The 17701-nt window shown below is 40.3% G+C and overlaps 1 protein-coding gene across 1 annotated transcript; it reads right to left on the bottom strand.

Annotated features, from left to right (window-relative positions):
• Positions 1-9947: 9947 nt before the first annotated feature.
• LOC100763539 (olfactory receptor 13G1-like) lies at positions 9948-10865 on the bottom strand. Its single transcript, XM_027409214.2, has one exon. It carries the CDS (start codon positions 10863-10865, stop codon positions 9948-9950), a length of 918 nt encoding a protein of 305 aa, XP_027265015.1.
• Between the last annotated feature and the right edge of the window lie 6836 nt (positions 10866-17701).

Genomic DNA, 17701 nt, shown 5'->3' with positions numbered 1-17701 from the left:
CAGTGTCATGAGGTCCCATTTATTAATTATCAGTCTTACTCCCTGTGCTATCAGTGTTCTGATTAGGAAGTTGTCTCCTGCGCAATTTGTTCAAGGCTATTCCATGCTTTCTTTTCTATCAGGTTCAGTGTGTCTGGTTTTATGATGAGGTCTTTAATCCACTTATACTTGAGTTTTTGTGCAGGTTAATAAATATGTATCTATTTGCATTCTTCCGCATGCAGACATCCAGTTAGACCAGCACCATTTGTTGAAGACGCTTTCTTTTTTTTTTCATTGTGTATGTCTGGATTCTTTATAAAAAAAATCAGGGGTTCATAGGTATGTGGATTCATATCTAGGTCCTTGATTCCACTCCATTTATCAACCTGTCTGTTTTTATGCCAGTACCATATAGTTTTTATTACTATAGCTCAGTAGTACAACTTAAAGTCAGGGATACTGTAAGTTCTTTTGTTGTTAATGATGTGAAAGACACAAAGAAATTTTAAAAGAAAGTTTAATGAATAAAGTATATTGACTATTGTAAGACACAATGCTTGCCAAATTAGATATTTGGAAAGGTTCACAGAGAAGAAATCAGCCATGTTCCTCACCTTGAAGTTTCTTTTTCTCTCTCTGGTTACAATATGTTCCCTTCTTTATCACCAGACACCACTGTACTGATCCCCTTGACTCTGAATACTACCTATTAATCTCTTGTACACAATTCTCAATTTTCTGAATGATGTTTCTCTGTCTAAGAACATTTAGTAGAAGATAAAATGAAAATACAGTTTGTGGGGGAGTGATGGGCAAATGCATAAAATAGATGAAAGGATCAGAAAAACTACCAGGGAAAATCACTAAGATGAAGAATTTATGTAGCATAATTTGTCATGAATTATACTGACCAATAAAGAAAATAAAAGGTATAAAAATAATGAAGGTCTCCAGAAATTGATGTGTCTCATATCATGTAAGGGAGGATCCAATTAGTTCTTCTTATAAACCAAACTCTCTTGCTTTGGGGATAGTTGTTGCTAATCTCTCCCAGGAAATTGCTGCAAGTTCTTTATCAATGTTTATTTTCTGCCCATGATGAGGAAATTTCAGCATTAGCAAAAGGTAACACAATTTCTGCCGGGTCTATTCCTGCTGATTGACAAAGTCTCAATTTTCCTTTCAGAAAAAATTTTAGAAAACCTTTCTACATAGTTCTTTAAATTTTTACTATGTGTGGCAAAATATCTATTCTAAGATATTATCTTCTCTATGCATAAGAATTATTGTAGGAGAATGCATAGAAGGTAAAATAACCAAAATACAATCCAGTTCTGGATCCAAATGATTCACATGTGTATTCTGTAATTTCTTCTCTACCAAAGCCAGTTCTCTCTTAGCCAATATTTTCTTGGACCATTTAAGTCTTTATCACCTTATAAGGTTTGAAATAAATTACTTAGTTCTTGAGTTGTCAATTCTATTATGGGTAGTAGTCAATTAATATCGCCCAGCAATTTTTGAAAATCATTATGAGTTAGTAATTGATCTCTCCTGATTTGTACTTTCTTTGTGGTTGAAGCTTTGGTAAACCCATCTTATATCTGAGGTAATTAATAGAAGCTCTTCCCTGTATTTTTTTTTTTCAGGAACAATTTGTAATCCCCAACAAAACAAAATTTTCTTTACCTCTTCAAACATTTTTTCTAAGACATCTGAGTCTGAATCAGCTAGTAAAATATCATCCATGTAATAGTAAGTTGTAGATTGAGGAAACTGTTTGCAAATTATTTCCAATGGCTGTTGTACAATATATTGACACAAAGTGGGGGCAGTTTAACATCCCTTGTGGAAGAATTTTCCACTGAAAACTTTTAACAGGCTGAGCATTATTATAAGTAGGGACTATGAAGGCAAATTTTTCACTATCCCACTGTCCCGACCTGCAGGACATCAACCTGGGGCAAGAGAGTTAGGGATAGGGAATGAGGACAAGAGAAGCAGAAAGAACGACCACAAGACAGGATTCTGATCAAGTGGCAAACGTTACTTTTCTCAGGCTAGCTTATATAGTCAGGATGTGGGGAGGGGCAGAATGGGTTGTTTGTGCACCAGGTGTTAGTATAGGTAGGATATTAGGAAGCCACAAAGAGGATGTTTGGCAGGGTAAAGAGTTCATGAGTAAGAGGTCCAGGAAGGGTTGCCTAGGTGACTGAGCCTGTGGGTGGAGGACTGGGTCAAGTTGTTTCTTTTCTTGAGCTGAGGTTCTAAAGATCTGCTATGTAAAGGTTAACTATGTGGCCTGCCAAGCATGGCCTAGGATCTCATGCCAAGCCCTGAGATTTGGCTCCCAACATCCCAGTCTTGTAAAGGTATAGGAAAAAAAGTCTTTTAAATCAATCACTATAATAGACGATCCCTTAAGTAATAAGGAAGGCAAGGGAATCCCAGGCTGTAAAGAACCTATTGGTTGGGTCATCTTATTTATAGCTCTCAGATCTGTTACCTTTCTATGTTTTCCAAATTTCTTTTTAATGACAAGGATAGGGGAATTCGAAGGACTAGTCAATTCTTCAATACATTGAGTTTTCAGCTGCTCCTGTACTAATGCCTATATTTTTTCTGATGTCAAAGGCCATTTTCCATTCACACAGGTTTGTCAGTTAACAATTTTAAAGGTAGAGCTCTTGGTACCTTTGAAAGACCAACAGTTGTGCCCTGTTTGTGTACAACCTGAACAGTAGTGACTGTTCTTGATAATACCTTGTAATATTTCTCTCAGAAGCATTCTTCATTTTTTGTTTGTTTATGAGATTGGAGGAATAAAAATCTGTGTTTTCCATTTCTGTAACAAATCATGTCACCATAAATTCATTGCTATGTTAGCTATATATGGCTCAAATTTTCCTCTCTGTCCTTCTGGCCCTATACATTTGATCCCCCTTACATTTGTTTTACTTATGATAAATGCTAAGCCATATACGTTGAAACTTGCCTCCTGAAGAGGCTAATCTGGATTTTGGTAAAATTATTGTTACATCCACACATGTGTCAAACAAACCTTCAATCACAACGTCATTTATCCATATTGTTAGCTTTGGTCTTTGATCATTATAAAAGTTTGCCAAAATACTTGCTTTATGGTCTTTCTTGAAAATTTTATTTGTATCCACTAAAGTTGACCTGTCATCCAGTGCAGTATGACTTTAAACAACAATTATTAGCTCCTATAATTGCTTTGTGGAGGATTTGTTCCCATGTTGTCAAGAAATGATTGAACCATATTTGACATTGGGAGCCTGTAAGAAACCCCCTAAGGCATTTCCCAATGGCAAAGGGTTACCTTGCCTGTCCCTTATTGATTTGCATTCATTAGTCCAATGTCAGCCTTTGCTGCTCCTTATGTATATTCAAGAATGCTGGTACCTTCTGTTTGGATTATCTGTAAGGCCCATTCCATGAGATGGAACCCATGCCTGACACTGTTTAAGTGGCCAAGAACCTGAGACTAGGTAGACCATGGACTTAGAAAAAACAAATGCTAATGCTCTGCTAAAGTAACGTATCAAAAATGCCTCATAATGACATTCTGCTATACCCAAAGGTCAATGTCTTGCTTAATCAACACCAGAGAAGCTTTCTCCTACATGAGATGGTAACTAATATAGGTACCCACAACCAGACAATGTTTGAGACCTTAGAATGTGATGTCTCCACCAAATCCTTCCCCCTAATACTCAGGGAATTATGTGGAAGAGGAGGTAGAAATATTGTAAGAGCAAGTGGGAATGGGAGAGAACAAGAAAATAGTACCTTCTAGACACAACAAGACTGATACTCATATGAATTCAAAGAAACTGTGGCAGCATACACAGGGACTTTATAGATACAAGCCATATAGGGTCCTAGTGTTGGGAGGGGAAGTGAACATGAGCCCCCATCTCTAAGCCAGAAGCTACCTCTGACAACTACTTGCAAAGGAAAACTTGGTTTTATCCAATGGAATCTCAATTTGGTGTATAAGTCAAACTTAAGGGATGCTCCATGCCCAGCAGTAGATGGTCAATACAAAATGAACTTAATAGTAATTTTGGAGGTGTTTTGTCCCAATGCTTTGTTTTTTAATACAATTTGTCCTTTACTTATCTAATACAGTCCAATTTTGTGTTTCTTTGCATTTTGTGTATGCATGTGTATGTCTATAGGTATGTATCTGCTTCTTGTGCTTTTTCTTTTTTTCTCTATTTGTTTTGTTTTTGTTTTTTCAAGACAGGGTTTACTGTATAACAGCTGTGGCTGTTCTGGAACTACGTCTGTTGACCAGGTTGGCCTCAAACTTACAAAATCTGCCTGCTTGTGCCTTCTAAGTTCTGGGATTAAAGTTATGCACCACCACTACCCAGCTGTTTGATTTATTTTATTCTGGTTTTGTTTGCTTGCTTCTTTTCTAGGAAGAAAAAGAATGAAGGTATTGAGTTGACTGAGGGAGGGGAAGACATGATCAGGGTATACTGTATATAAAAGTTTATTTTAAGAAAAATGGGGCAAAATGAAAGAAAAAGAGAGAAAGAAAAGAAAGAGAGGGAGAAGGAAGGAAGGAAGGAAGGAAGGAAGGAAGGAAGAAAGGAAAGAAGAGTACCTTTTAGAGCATGGTGGTTCACAAAATACTACATGCTGTGCTATCCCATTTGGGGCTCAACTTCTTCTTGAAGTTGGTAGGTAAGTAATTACTCATCTATGGGTGAGTATGGGTTCCAAAACATGAAGTGATATCCAGCAACTGTGTGGCACTCAAAGCAAGTCATAGTCTTCAACCTAAAGTTAGGCATTCTAATTATCTGACATGGTATAATGATAAAAAAATGGTTGCCAAAATGACCTGCTAGAAACAGAGCTGAAGAATCTAATAGCTTCAATTTGCTAACACATTGGTCTGCAAAGTACTGCCTCAGACACTTCCTCAGGTTATAAACAGAACTAATACCAAGGCCCTGCTTTTGTTGATGTACATAGAACTGAAGCCGAATGACAAGTCCTCACCTTCATCAGCACTGTTTTCTCTTGCTGTTTGATTGTTGCAGAGGGCATGAAGTCCTTGTGCTCACAGATAAGCACTAGGACAACCAGGAATGTTAAACACACAGAGTTGCCTCCGAATAAAGGAGATGTATACTTGCTTTCTACCCTGAAAGGTGGGAATGGATGTAATTAATAGCCTGGTGATCTGTGCTATCTATAGTGTCTGGCCATACCTGAATCCCCAAGACCATTATGTTTATTGAAGACTCTTCCTTTCTAGACCTTTATCTTGAACATTGTTTCTCAGTAAACATAACCCATCCTTATGGGAGGTGTCACATATAGCCTGGATATTATAATAGCCTGGGTGACCTCTGTAGGACCAGGACACAGCTGACTTCCACAGACTTTTATGTTTATCTCAGTCATTCTCCCTAGACCCTTATCTAGGGTGACCGTTATTTCTGAGTCAACAGAACTTACCTTTATGGAAGAAGCCATATGTACTTTGTAAAGAGTTTCCATGTAAACACATCCTAAGCTTCACTGTACATGCACATTGAATTAATTATCATCAGGAAGCTTTTTTCCAAAATTGTGCTGTGTTTAAATGTGGATAAAATAAACTGCCTGGTGCCAGACTGTAGAAGTTTGAAACAACACTGGCTACCGAGTCATGTTGAACCATATTTCCTTCTTTCCTCAGGTGGATCATTACTTTACTGGCCATGGTCTTTGCAGAGATCCCCACAGCTTGTTCAATAACTAATGGTGTTATCAATGTGTTGCATTTATTGGCTATGTCTAGAAATACAAAATAAATGTGTCCATTAATATTAATATGGGCAATAATTTTTTAAAAAAAGAAGTCCACATGTGAAGATGTCATCACACACACACACACAAAAAAAAAAAACAAAAAAAAAACACCAAGATGAAAGATCATACCAGTTTCTTCTCCACAAAATCTGCCTGCTCTGTAGAAATATGTTTCAATGAGAACTACCTAGATGATTCCCAGGACACAGAATTTGAAAACTAAACAATAAACATAACACGTAAGGACTGATATGAGAATATCATCATGGCAGCTTCTACACACAATCACAAGTATATTATCATTTCTCCCTTGTAAATGTCTATGTTTTCTAATATTCTAGAACTCAGCACATGATAAAAAAAAAACAACCTTGGTTCTTCAGGGGATGGAAAAATGAAAAGTAATAGAAAAAGGTGTTAGAAGTACATGTCCTGTGGGAATCCCTGAGCTGGGTCCTCATGCTTAGCATGGACACTCACCTTAGCACAGAGTACCCATTCTAGTCCTGACATTGTAGGGACCACACTCATTACCTCTGAAAGCACTTCCTATGGTTTCTTTCCCACTGAGATCAGAGTAGCTAGGCAGAGACAGTAGTACCCTCAAAAGGCTAAGATCTTGGGTGCCACCAGACTAGTCTCATCAAGCCTCTACTGACAAAGGACCCATAAATGTCTTTCACAAAGTTCAGAGACTCCAAGTTCAAATCACAAATTCTTCTAATTGGTACCATTCAAACACGCCATCACAGTTTCCATAGGAACATGGCTCTTGATTCAGATTAAAGAAAAATAGTGAATTGTTCTTTCAATTATCTAACTGACTAGTCCAAATTTATGTGCAATGATCTAACTGGTGAAAATAATCACTATAGTCTTTGTTGTAGCAGCCCTTTGATGCTTGGTGGGTACTTGATCTGTGTCTAGAACAGAAATAAGAACAAGACATTGTCTTGCTAATAAAAGCCTACAGTCTTCATGGAGGGAACAAACAAAATTGAGGGAGACTTTAACTAGGAAGTGGGGAGGGAAGTACTACAGAGTGAGAGGCAGGGAGAAGAGATAAATAGTACTTAGGATATTTGAAACTATATATATATATATATATATATATATATATATATATATATATATGTTCTAACTGAAGTTATACCACTTGGGATGATAATGCCATCCTCCAAATAAATGACTGTCTAATGAAAACCACAGTACCATGCACAAGAAACCCCCTGCCAGGACAGTCCAAACATCTCTCAAAACATTGTAGGCTATTGCTTTTGCTCTGGGTTGCCTCTCAGAATCTGAGGGTAAGTCCTTATTGCTGAAGACATCATACACATCAGATATGTGTGGAGGGATCAATATTTGGAGGGATCCAATTGTATCTCACCGGGAAACCTCTTCCCTGAGGACTAACTTTCACAGTGTCAGAAGGTGATATACAGGCTGCCAAGGAAGAAAAGCAATCAGTGTCTTTGCTGCTGTGGTACCTCCAAATCACAACAATGGGCAGCATGACAAGATTTCCCTAAAGGAAAAAAAAGCTGAGCGTTGGTGGTGCATCCCTTTAATCCCAGCACTCGGGAGGCAGAGGCAGGTGGATCTCTGTGAGTTTGAGACCAGCCTGGTCTACAAGAGCTAGTTCTAGGACAGCCTCCAAAGTCACTTAGAAACCCTGTCTTGAAAAACCAAAAAAAAAAAAAAAAAAAAAAAGATTTCCCTAAAGGACAACAGCAGCACTTATGTCTTGGCAGAAACCAGCAACTGTCTAATTGGTCTTAAGATTCAGTCAGTAGGGCATAATTCATGCTTGGTACTGTATTTTTTTCTTTCTTTTCATTATTCTTTTTTATTTTAATCATTTTTTATTTGAATTAGAAACAAGATTGTTTTACGTGTCAATACAAGTTCCCTTCTCCCTCCCGTCCTCCCCTACCACCACCCCCAACTAAAACCCTGCCTATCACATACCCTTTCTTCTATTCTTCACCTGACTCAACCTTTCTGCTCCCTCATGACCTCTGCATCCTTCCTCTTCTTCCCTTCTCATTCTCCTAGCTCCCTTCCCCCTCTTCCCATGCTCTCAATTAGCTCAGGAGATCTTGACCCTTTCCCCTTCTCCAGGGGACCATGTATGTCTCTCTTAGGGTCCTCCTTGTTTACTAGCATCTATGACAGTGTGGATTGTAGGCTGGTAATCCTTACTCTATGTCTAAAATCCACATATGAGTGAGTACATATCATGTTTGTCTTTTTGTTATCGGGTTACCTCGCTCAGAATGGTTTCTTCTAGTTCCATCCATTTTCCTGCAAATTTCAAGATTCCATTGTTTTTTTTTTCCCCGCGGAGTGTGTACTCCATTGTGTAAATGTACCACATTTTCTCTATCTGTTCTTCGGTAGAGGGGCATCTAGGCTGCTTCCAGGTTCTGGCTATTACAGACAGTGCTGCTATGAACATCGTTGAACAGATGTCTTTGTTGTATGAATGTGCTTCTTTTGGGTATATGCCTAAGAGTGGAATTGCTGGATCTTGTAGTAGACTCATTCCCATTTTCTTGAGGAGTCACCATACTGATTTCCAAAGTCATGCTTGGTACTGTAAACTTAGACAATTGCCTGTGGCTGGACAAGTCCCAGACACTAGAGTAGACTCTGTCACTGCTGCTTTCCCAAACCAATATAAACTCTAACTGCATTCCGCATACTTATCCAGATACCCACAGATACGTGTAGCTCTCCCCATCATCAAAGCTTCTTTTTGCAGCCGACAGAGACCAATTCAGAAAGCTGCAACTGACCGTGAAGTGCTCAGTTCTAATGGATGCATTTATTACACAACCACACACCTAAGTCTGGAGGAATACCAAAGAAGAGAAAGTAGAAAAACTATGTCCCGGAGGATCAAGATATCTGATGCAGTATATTGTGTCATTTATATAGCACAGGGAAGCTGTATTTACAAACCCTCAAGAATACGGGGACTCAAACAAGACCTGACAATACAATACCAGTTGGCATACTAACATGGACAGTGGAAATCTGAGGAACTATAGGCAATTAGTGACTGTTGAGAAAGAATATCAGTCTTCCCCAGGAGGAGCCCCATAACTGGTTATCCAGTACCAACAGGTCAGCTCTAAACACATATAAATTATCAAAAACATTAATGCCCAACAAGTCGTGTTTACATATTTATTCAAATGTGTGTAAGAATGATAATAATAAAGCAAAGAGGCCATGAAGATGGAAGGAAGTGGAGGGACATGGAAGGGATGAAGGGAGGAGGGGAAATGGTAAAAACACCGTCCACATCTGTAAACTTAAAAAGGAGTTTTCAAGAAATACAAAAATTTGCTAATTAATTGAATCACCATTGAAAGGAAAATTAGGAACACAGGTCAACTGGGAAATGTCAAAAGTCCACCAGAGCTAACCCATGGCCTTGAGACAGACCAGGTCAGATGTGAGGATTTCAGTAGGGCATCAGAGGTCTCTGGATTTGTTCCAAGAAGTCCCTGGAGGACAACAGCCATGTTCCCTCTCGTAGTTCCCTTTCTGGCCACATCCTCCAAACCAACAAGCTCCCAAGCATACAGCAGCCCTGCTACATCACTCCACAGTGAGCAGGCCCTACCTCAAATTCTGTCAATGGTACTAAAAAGTGGAAGGAAATAAGTTTGTTTTAGATATTTCACTTACAGGACAATACAATTACCCTAAAACTCCAAGAGGCTTTTACATTCTAGGGTCCCCTACCCACATACCAGCCACAGTCGAGGCTGAGTAGCCTTTGGGGGTTAAAGAAAACAGATGCACAAAGCAGTGTCTACCCAGAGCTCGTTGGTCATGTGACTGCAGTAGGACAAGAGGACTAGGAAAAGGCCATGTTCACATTTAACGTTTTGGGAGATTCACTTAACCATGGAAGGTAATAATATGGACAACCTGTTATCCTACAGGGCACCACATGGAGATACAAGGTCTTCCCCTCTGCCAGGAACAGCAGTTAAAGAGTTGTCCCTTATGATTTCACACAGTGTGTCCTCGGGTAAAAGAACAGGGACCTATACCAAACCTGTGATCACCAGCACAGCAGAGCTGAAGGCAGTGGAGCAGCCACAGGCTCAGCAGCAGAACAGAAGTCTCCTAAGTGCGACTTTGACATCCCTGTTCCTCAGAGTGTAGATGAGAGGGTTCAAGGTGGGTGCCACAGAAGTGTAGATGACAGACACCACCTTGTCCTTGTTCAGTGAGTAGCTGGATGCAGGGCGGATGTAGGTGTAGATGACCGTGGAGTAGTACATGGTAACCACGATGAGGTGTGCAGAGCAGGTGGAAAAGGCACGTCGTTTGCCCTCGGCAGAGCGGATCCTCAGGATGCTGGCCACAATAAAGCCATAGGAGAGGATGATCACAGAGAAGTTCCCCACAGCCAGGAAGACATCTGCAGCAAAGGCCATGGCTTCGTTCAGTTGTGTTGGAGCACAGGAGAGCTTCAACAGTGGGGGAATCTCACAGAAGAAGTGTTCTATCACGTTGGAGCTGCAGAAAGGTAGACGCAGCACCAGGCTTGTGTTCACACTGGTGTTAGTCAGGCTGATGGACCAGACAAGGCCAGCCAGGAATGCACACACCCTGGGGCCCATCCAGGCACTATAGTGCAGGGGGCAACAGATGGCCACAAAGCGGTCATAGGCCATAGCTGAGAAGAGCAGAAGCTCTGCCCCCATTGACCATGTGAAGAAATAGAGCTGGGCCATGCAGCCCCCATAAGAGATGGTCCTCCCCCCGACCATGATGTCCAGTAGTTTGGGCAGGATGGTGGAGGTGCAGAGAATGTCCACCACGGCCAAGTTGACAAGGAAGAAGTACATGGGGGTATGTAGGGCTGGGCTGGCACTGATTGTCACCATAATGAGCAGGTTTCCTAAGACTGCAGCCATGTAGAGGCAGAGGAAGCTGAGGAAAAGTGGTACCTGAAGATGAGGCATTTCTGAGAATCCCAGGATGAGGAACTCAGTGACCAGTGTCCCATTCATCATAAAGTTGGGGTGGCCTCAGGATCCAGGGGCAGTTGGTTTCCTGTGGCAGCTCTGACAGTATCTGAAGAAGAAATACATATTTCAGTCCCAGTTTGTGCTAAAGACCCACCCCAGGTGTATTGAGGGTACCTAGGGCCTGAATCTCAGACTGCCTGGGGTAAGAACAGAACAATGTGCCACCCAGAACTGCAGGTGTTGTTCTATGTATGGGACTTCTAGGAGACTGATGTGGTCACTCATAAACTTTGGGGACCCAAGGTATTTCTCACAGAGAGAGTTCTTTCCCCAGACTTTAGGGAGCATGGAGCATGGCCAGGAACACTCCAGGGGTGGAAGTCTGTGTGTTCTGTAAACAGGGATAGCTGTGGTTCCCTTCTATTCAAAGGCTCAGACTGTGGGTGGGAACAGAAAGGAATGAGGAAGATGGCAAGTGTCCCTCACCTGACCATATACAACAGCATCAACCACAGTCTCCAAGGTTGACTGGTGTACCCACCTATATCAATGGCAGTCATTCATCTGTGTGTCCTTGAAGCTGGGCCAGGGCTTTAAAGTGGGGCACTCAAGTAGGGTACCATGCAGGACTGAGTTCTGTCTCATCCCTACACCCATGCAGCCTCTGAGTTAAAACTCAGCTGAGTTTAGGAAAGCCTTAAACAGAGTGTGTCTGAATCCATAAGTGGCAACTTCTAAATGATGAGGTAGGAGCAGACTGTGTGATTTCTCATATAAACTATTGCAGGAGTACTGGAGCTTGGAGTTTAGGCTTGCAAATAATCAACTAGATTGTATTCATTTTTAAAGGTATTATTTTCATGCATTTTTGTGTAGCCAGGGTTATAACAAAAATTATTGATTTGGGCTTAGACCTCAACTCTCTGGTGTCTTGGACAATGTCTGAGAGGTAAATGAATATTATAAGACTATATCCTTGTGGTGATGACCAGAAGGTAGCAGACCACATCATCCATGGAGTGTGCTCTCCAGCACAGAAGATTCTATATAGTTCAACGTAAGATCAGCTAAGGGGGAACAAGGAAAGAAAAAAGAAGAGGTGCAGATAGAAAGAAATAGGAAGACAGTGACATAAGCACAGTGATAAAGAGACAGTGAGACAAAGATTAAGGAGAGATGGAAATAGAAACACACACACGGGCACAGATAGAGATAGATATAAAAGCAAATAAAGACACAGATGGCATAGAGGTACTAAGACAAGAAAAAAAAGAACAGAAAAGAGAGACAGACATAAGGGAGAAACAGGCAGGCTGTGAAAGGAAATTATGCTATGATTTGTTCAAGTTGTTCATTTCTTTTTTCAGATTCATACAGAATATTCTCAAAAATGAGAGCTTAAGTGAGATCTCATAAGCCTGGGTCACACAGTAAAATTCAATAACCACCCCCATTACAAAAACATTATAATTAATATTTAAACACATGCACATGTATAATTAATATAAATCTCACATGGTAAGCCTGTATCAGGAAGATTCCCAGATGTCCTCTCCAGAAACTTGCTTCTTAGCAGCACAGAGACAGACAGACAGAAATACAGGCACACACACACACACACACACACACACACACACACACACACACACACACACGGAAGTTAATTGTCCACATTCATTATAAAATAGAATCCGATTAAATTTAAAACATTTAAAGAGCTTATGGTGACATCTCTAAGTAAAGAGGGGACATTAGGGTGTCTGTGTGAGGAGCAGGGGCCCCGCATCCTCTATAATGGGATAGACAAGTGCTCACAGGGAGAAATCAGGCCCTGAGGGACCAATTAGGAAGAACCACACTGGCTTCTGGAGCAGGACTGACTGGGAAGATGACCAAGCCTCTTCTCAGGCAACACAGCACACACTTGGTAGGACCCATGACTCAAGGGCTGGCTCTCTGCCCTGCTACCCAGGGACTTTCTGTCTGCCAGCATCACCAGTGACAGCAGAGGCTAAAGGGAACACTCGGGCAGATGAGATCTCTGTGGCTGAGCCAATTATCTCCCCAAACCACAATTTCTTCTGATCTCAAAGAGTCCCTCATTCCAGATAGAAGCACTCAAGAGGCCAAGGCCAGAGCGGGTTCCCAGTCCTGTTGGCTGTTCTCTGACACAGATTGTGACTGGTCACCACTGGTTTTATCTGCTCTAAGTGGATAATGTCCTCAGGCTGGTGTAGCTGTCAGAATTCTGCTCTTTCGTGTCCACTATCCTCAGCCAGTGAACAAGAACAAATGTCACCTAAGCATGATAACATCTCATCCCAGACCTGAAGTCATCCTGCCCTGAGCAAATGGTGCTGCACTGATAGACATGTGACCTCTGTGGTTCTTCACGGTCTCAAACCATTTTATGTTGCAATATGGCTAACTGGTTTTTCTATGATCATAGCAAACTACTGGCCTTGAGTGGACATCTGGGCTCTGCCCAGGGCACCTCTCCAGGTTGGGACTGGATCTTGGCAAACTTATCTTGCCTCAGTAACTGAGTCGATGCCTTAATTATCTTCTTCTTGGATCCATGGGCACAATCACATCTCACTGAGCTGCTTATAGGAATAAGGACTGGTGTATTAGTCCACCGTTGCCCTCCACCCTCTCCCTGCTTCCGACTACTCCACATTCTCCACATTACCAACCATTACTGACATGAATAATTTGAATTCTATGCTTCAGTGCAAAGGATTACAGCCTGCATCCAGCCACCTATGTGGTTAATTACAATCTGCTGGCTATGACCCTGAACTAGGTTCTAAATAACCTCAGGGATCAGCAGGATCCCCCCCCCCACCCTACAAACCAACATGAGGCAGGCCAGCACAGTGTGGGAGAGGCTGTACTGGTGCTGCAAGAGTCTTAGTCGTTCCTTCCAAATGCTCAGCTTCCTTCTCTATCTGTGATCAAGGCAAGGACATGGATTCCCAAGACCATGTCAATATATGTTGAGACAAGGAGGAATTATCAGGGTTTATCCACTTCACTAAAGCCCATCTGGTAACAAAACTGTAATGCATAAGGTGATGAAAATAAGGGAATTTTCATAATCCAGCCAGAGCCTATGTGGCTTTTATTGAACAATCTTTGTCCATTCTACTTAGAGGAAACCATTTGAGATCAGGGATGATCCAGCAGTTTTGTTCTTTTATTGTTCAGGATCGTTTTAGCTATCATTTTTCTGTTTGCATATGAAACTGGAGGATTGCCTGTTGATTTCTGTGAAGAAATGTGTTGGAATTTCAATGGGGATTATATTGAATCTGTAGATTGCTCTTTCTGGGAAGGCCATTTTCACTATATCAATTCTACTGATCCATGAGCATAAGAAATCTTTCCATCTACTGATATCTTCTTCAATTTCTTCCCTCAGTCTCTTAAAGTTTTTATTATGTAATTCTTTCACTTGCTTGGTTAGCCCAAGATATATCTGAGGCTGTTGTGAAAGATATTATTCCCTGATTTCTGTCTCAGACTGTTTGTCGTTTGAATACAGGAAGGCTACTGATTCTTGGGTTTTTTTTTGTATTATTTTTGTAGACTGATACTTTGCTGATGGTTGATAGAATTTTCTAACAGAAAATTCCTGGTAGAATTTTTAGTATCATTTATGTATAAAATCATATCTTCTGCAAATAAAGATACTTTGACCTCTTCCTTTCCAATATATATCCCACTGATCTCTTTCAGTTGATGTATTGCTCTATTTAAGACTTCAATACTTCCTGGATGGTGGTGATGCACACCTTTAGTCCCAGCACTTAGGAGGCAGAGGCAGAGGCAGGCAGATCTCTGTCAGTTCAAAGCCAGCTTGGTCTACAGAGCAAGTTTCAGGACACCAAGGCTACATAGGGAAACCCTGTCTCGGATAAAAACAAAAACAAAAAGATTCCAAGTAATATATTGAGTACGTATATGGAGAGTGAACATCCTTGTCTTGTTCCTGACTTTAGTATAAATACTTTGAGTTTCTCTCCATGTAGGTTGGTGTTGGTTGTAGGCTTGCTTTAAATCACCTTTTTTTGTTGTTGAGTTATGTTCCTTGTATACCTAGTCTCTCCAGTAGTTTTATTATGAAAGGATGTTAAGTGTTTTTTCAAAGGTTTTTCTGCATCTTGTGAGATGTTCATGTGATTTTTTTTGTCTTTCAGACTGTTTGTATGGCATATCACATTCACTGATTTTTGTATATTGAACCATCCCTGCATCTCTGGAATGAAGCCTACGTGATCATGCTGGATGATCTATTTGATATGTTCTTAGCTTCAGTTTCCAAGTAATGTATTTTTATTATTATTATGTCTCCGTTCATAAGGGAAACTTCTGCAATTCTATTTCTTTGTTGATTCTTTATGTGGTTTAGGTATCAGGGAAATTGTGGCCACATGAAAAGAAATAGGAAATGTTCCTTGAGTTTCTATTTTTTGTTAAAATAATTAAGAATTTTTGACACAAAAATTAAAAGTCCCAGAGACAGATATTGGGGTTCAAACTTCAAGCTGAATATCAGAAAAGCAAAGCAGCTGGCCACTAGCTCTCACCTCTAACTCAGGCTGAAAGGGCTGATCCAAGGACGAGCTCTTCACCAAGTCTCAAACTGCTGCCTCTCCTCAGTGTGGCTGGAGAAGGAATGCCTCTCTGAGACCTTGCTTCTGTCTTATATAATTCCCCAATGTTGGAATTAAAGGTGTGAGCTATAATTTTCTTTTAGACTGATTCAACATTGTGCAGATCTGGGCGGCCTTGGACTCAGAGATCCATCTACCTCTTAATCCTGAGTCCTAGGATTAAAGGTGTATACCACCACCTCGTAGCTCCAGGCTACTGGGATTAAAAGTGTGTGTCTGGCTTCTAAGTCTTGTGGCTGACTTTGCTTTTCTGAGTCCTCAGTCAAGTTTTAATAAATCATAAATAATATATCATTACATATTAGTGTTAATTCTTCTTTGAAAGTATGGTAGAATTCTGTTCTGAATCAATCTGGCCCTAGGCTTTTTTGGTTGGAAGACTTTTAATTAATTACTGCTTCTATTTTACTAAGGGTTACAGGTTTACTAAGGTTTAAATTGCTTATCTGGTCTTTAATCAACTTTTGTAGGTCACATATGTTTAAAAATTTATATAGTACTTTTAGGTTTTCCAGTTTGATAAAGCACAGATTTTGAAAGTATATCCTTTTGACTTTCTGGATTTCTGTAGTATCTGTTCTAATGCCTCCTTTTTCCTACAGTTGTATTAATTTGGATCCTCTCTCTCGCCCTCTCTCTCTCTCTCTCTCTCTCTCTCTCTCTCTCTCTCTCTCTCTCTTATCAATCTTACTGATTTTCTCAAAGAACCAACTCTTCTTTCATTGATTGTTGGCATTTGTTGCTGTTGTTGTCACTTCCATTTTATTGACTTCAATCCCAAGTCTGCTTATTTTTGCCAACTACTCTTTTTGGCTGTTATGTTTTCTTTTTTGCATAGAGGTTTCAGGTGTGCTATTAAATTGCTAATATGATATCTCTCCAATTTTTTTTTGATGCAAACAGCACGAGGCTTTATTGTTGTTTAACGAGCTAACCCCATGTTAGCTCGGGTCTTTCATCCACCCACCATGGCGGATGGCTAGAAAAGACAGCTTGAAGCGTCTGCATAGAGATCTTATAGGGCAACATATGGGGAGTGTCTAGGGCTCAGGCTCAGGATTGGTGTGCCTCCTGAGGGCTTGGAGGGCTTGCCCTGTGTTGATTGGTCAACTGGTTGTTATGGCCCATAGGCCCTCCCAGAGTGGTTGCTATACTCTCCAATTATTTTTTATGGAATCACTTAGTGCTATGAATTGCCTCTTAGAACCACCATTATTGTGTCCCATAGTTCAGGGTATGTTGTGTTTTCATTTCCATTTGATTCTAAAAAGGTTTTAGCTGTGGTAGTTTTTCTTTCATGAATTTGCATGTTCTTATGTTTGGTGTATAAATATTTAGACCTGCAATACCTTCTTGGTGGATTTTCCCTTTGATGAGTATATAGTGTGCCTCCCTGTCTCTTCTGATTAGTTTTTGTGTGAAGTTTATTTTTCAGATATTATAATGGCTACCCCCTGATTGCTTCTTTGATTCATTTGTTTGGAATCTCTTCTTCCATTCTTTTACTCTGAGGTGATACTTATCCTTGATGATACGGTATGTTTCTTAGGTTGATAAGGTATGTTTCTAGTTCAATCTGTTAGTTTGTGCTTTTTTTCTTGGGACTTGAGGTCATTAATATTGAGAGTTATCAATGAACAGTGTTTATTAATTCCTATTATTTTGTTGTTGTGGTATGGATTTTCTACCATTTTTGACTTGTTGGTACAGAATTTCTTGTTCCTGTGTTTTCTTGGCTAACCTATTCAGATTGAAGTTTTCCTTTAAGTGCCTTCTTTGGAGCTGTATTTGTTGATGGATGCTATTTAAATTTAGTGTTATCATTTAGTTTTTGTCTATTTTTGATGGGCATAGTAATCTGGATGAGTATAAGTGGTCTCTCAGAGTTTGTAGAACATCTGTTCAGGCCCTTCTGGCCTTTAGAGTCTCCATTAAGAAGTCAGAAATGGAAAACAACTAGAACAACAACAAAAAGAAGTCAGGTGTTATTCTAATGGGCCTGACTTTCTATGTTACTTACTCTTTCCCCGTTGCAGCTTTTTGTAACACAAAAAAATAAAACCCAGAGACAGAAATTGGTGTTCAAGCTTCAAGCTGAAGATCAGAGAAGCAAAGCATCCAGCTACTAGATCTTACCTCTACCTCAGGCTGAAAGGGCTGTCCTGACTCCACAAAGTCCTCCTGAGTCCTGACTCTCAGCTC

Source organism: Cricetulus griseus, chromosome 3 (genome assembly GCF_003668045.3).
Source record: "Cricetulus griseus strain 17A/GY chromosome 3, alternate assembly CriGri-PICRH-1.0, whole genome shotgun sequence".
Taxonomy (NCBI): domain Eukaryota; kingdom Metazoa; phylum Chordata; class Mammalia; order Rodentia; family Cricetidae; genus Cricetulus; species Cricetulus griseus.
The sequence above is the reverse complement of the archived record's forward strand: the minus strand, read 5'-3'. Positions and strand labels throughout refer to the sequence as shown.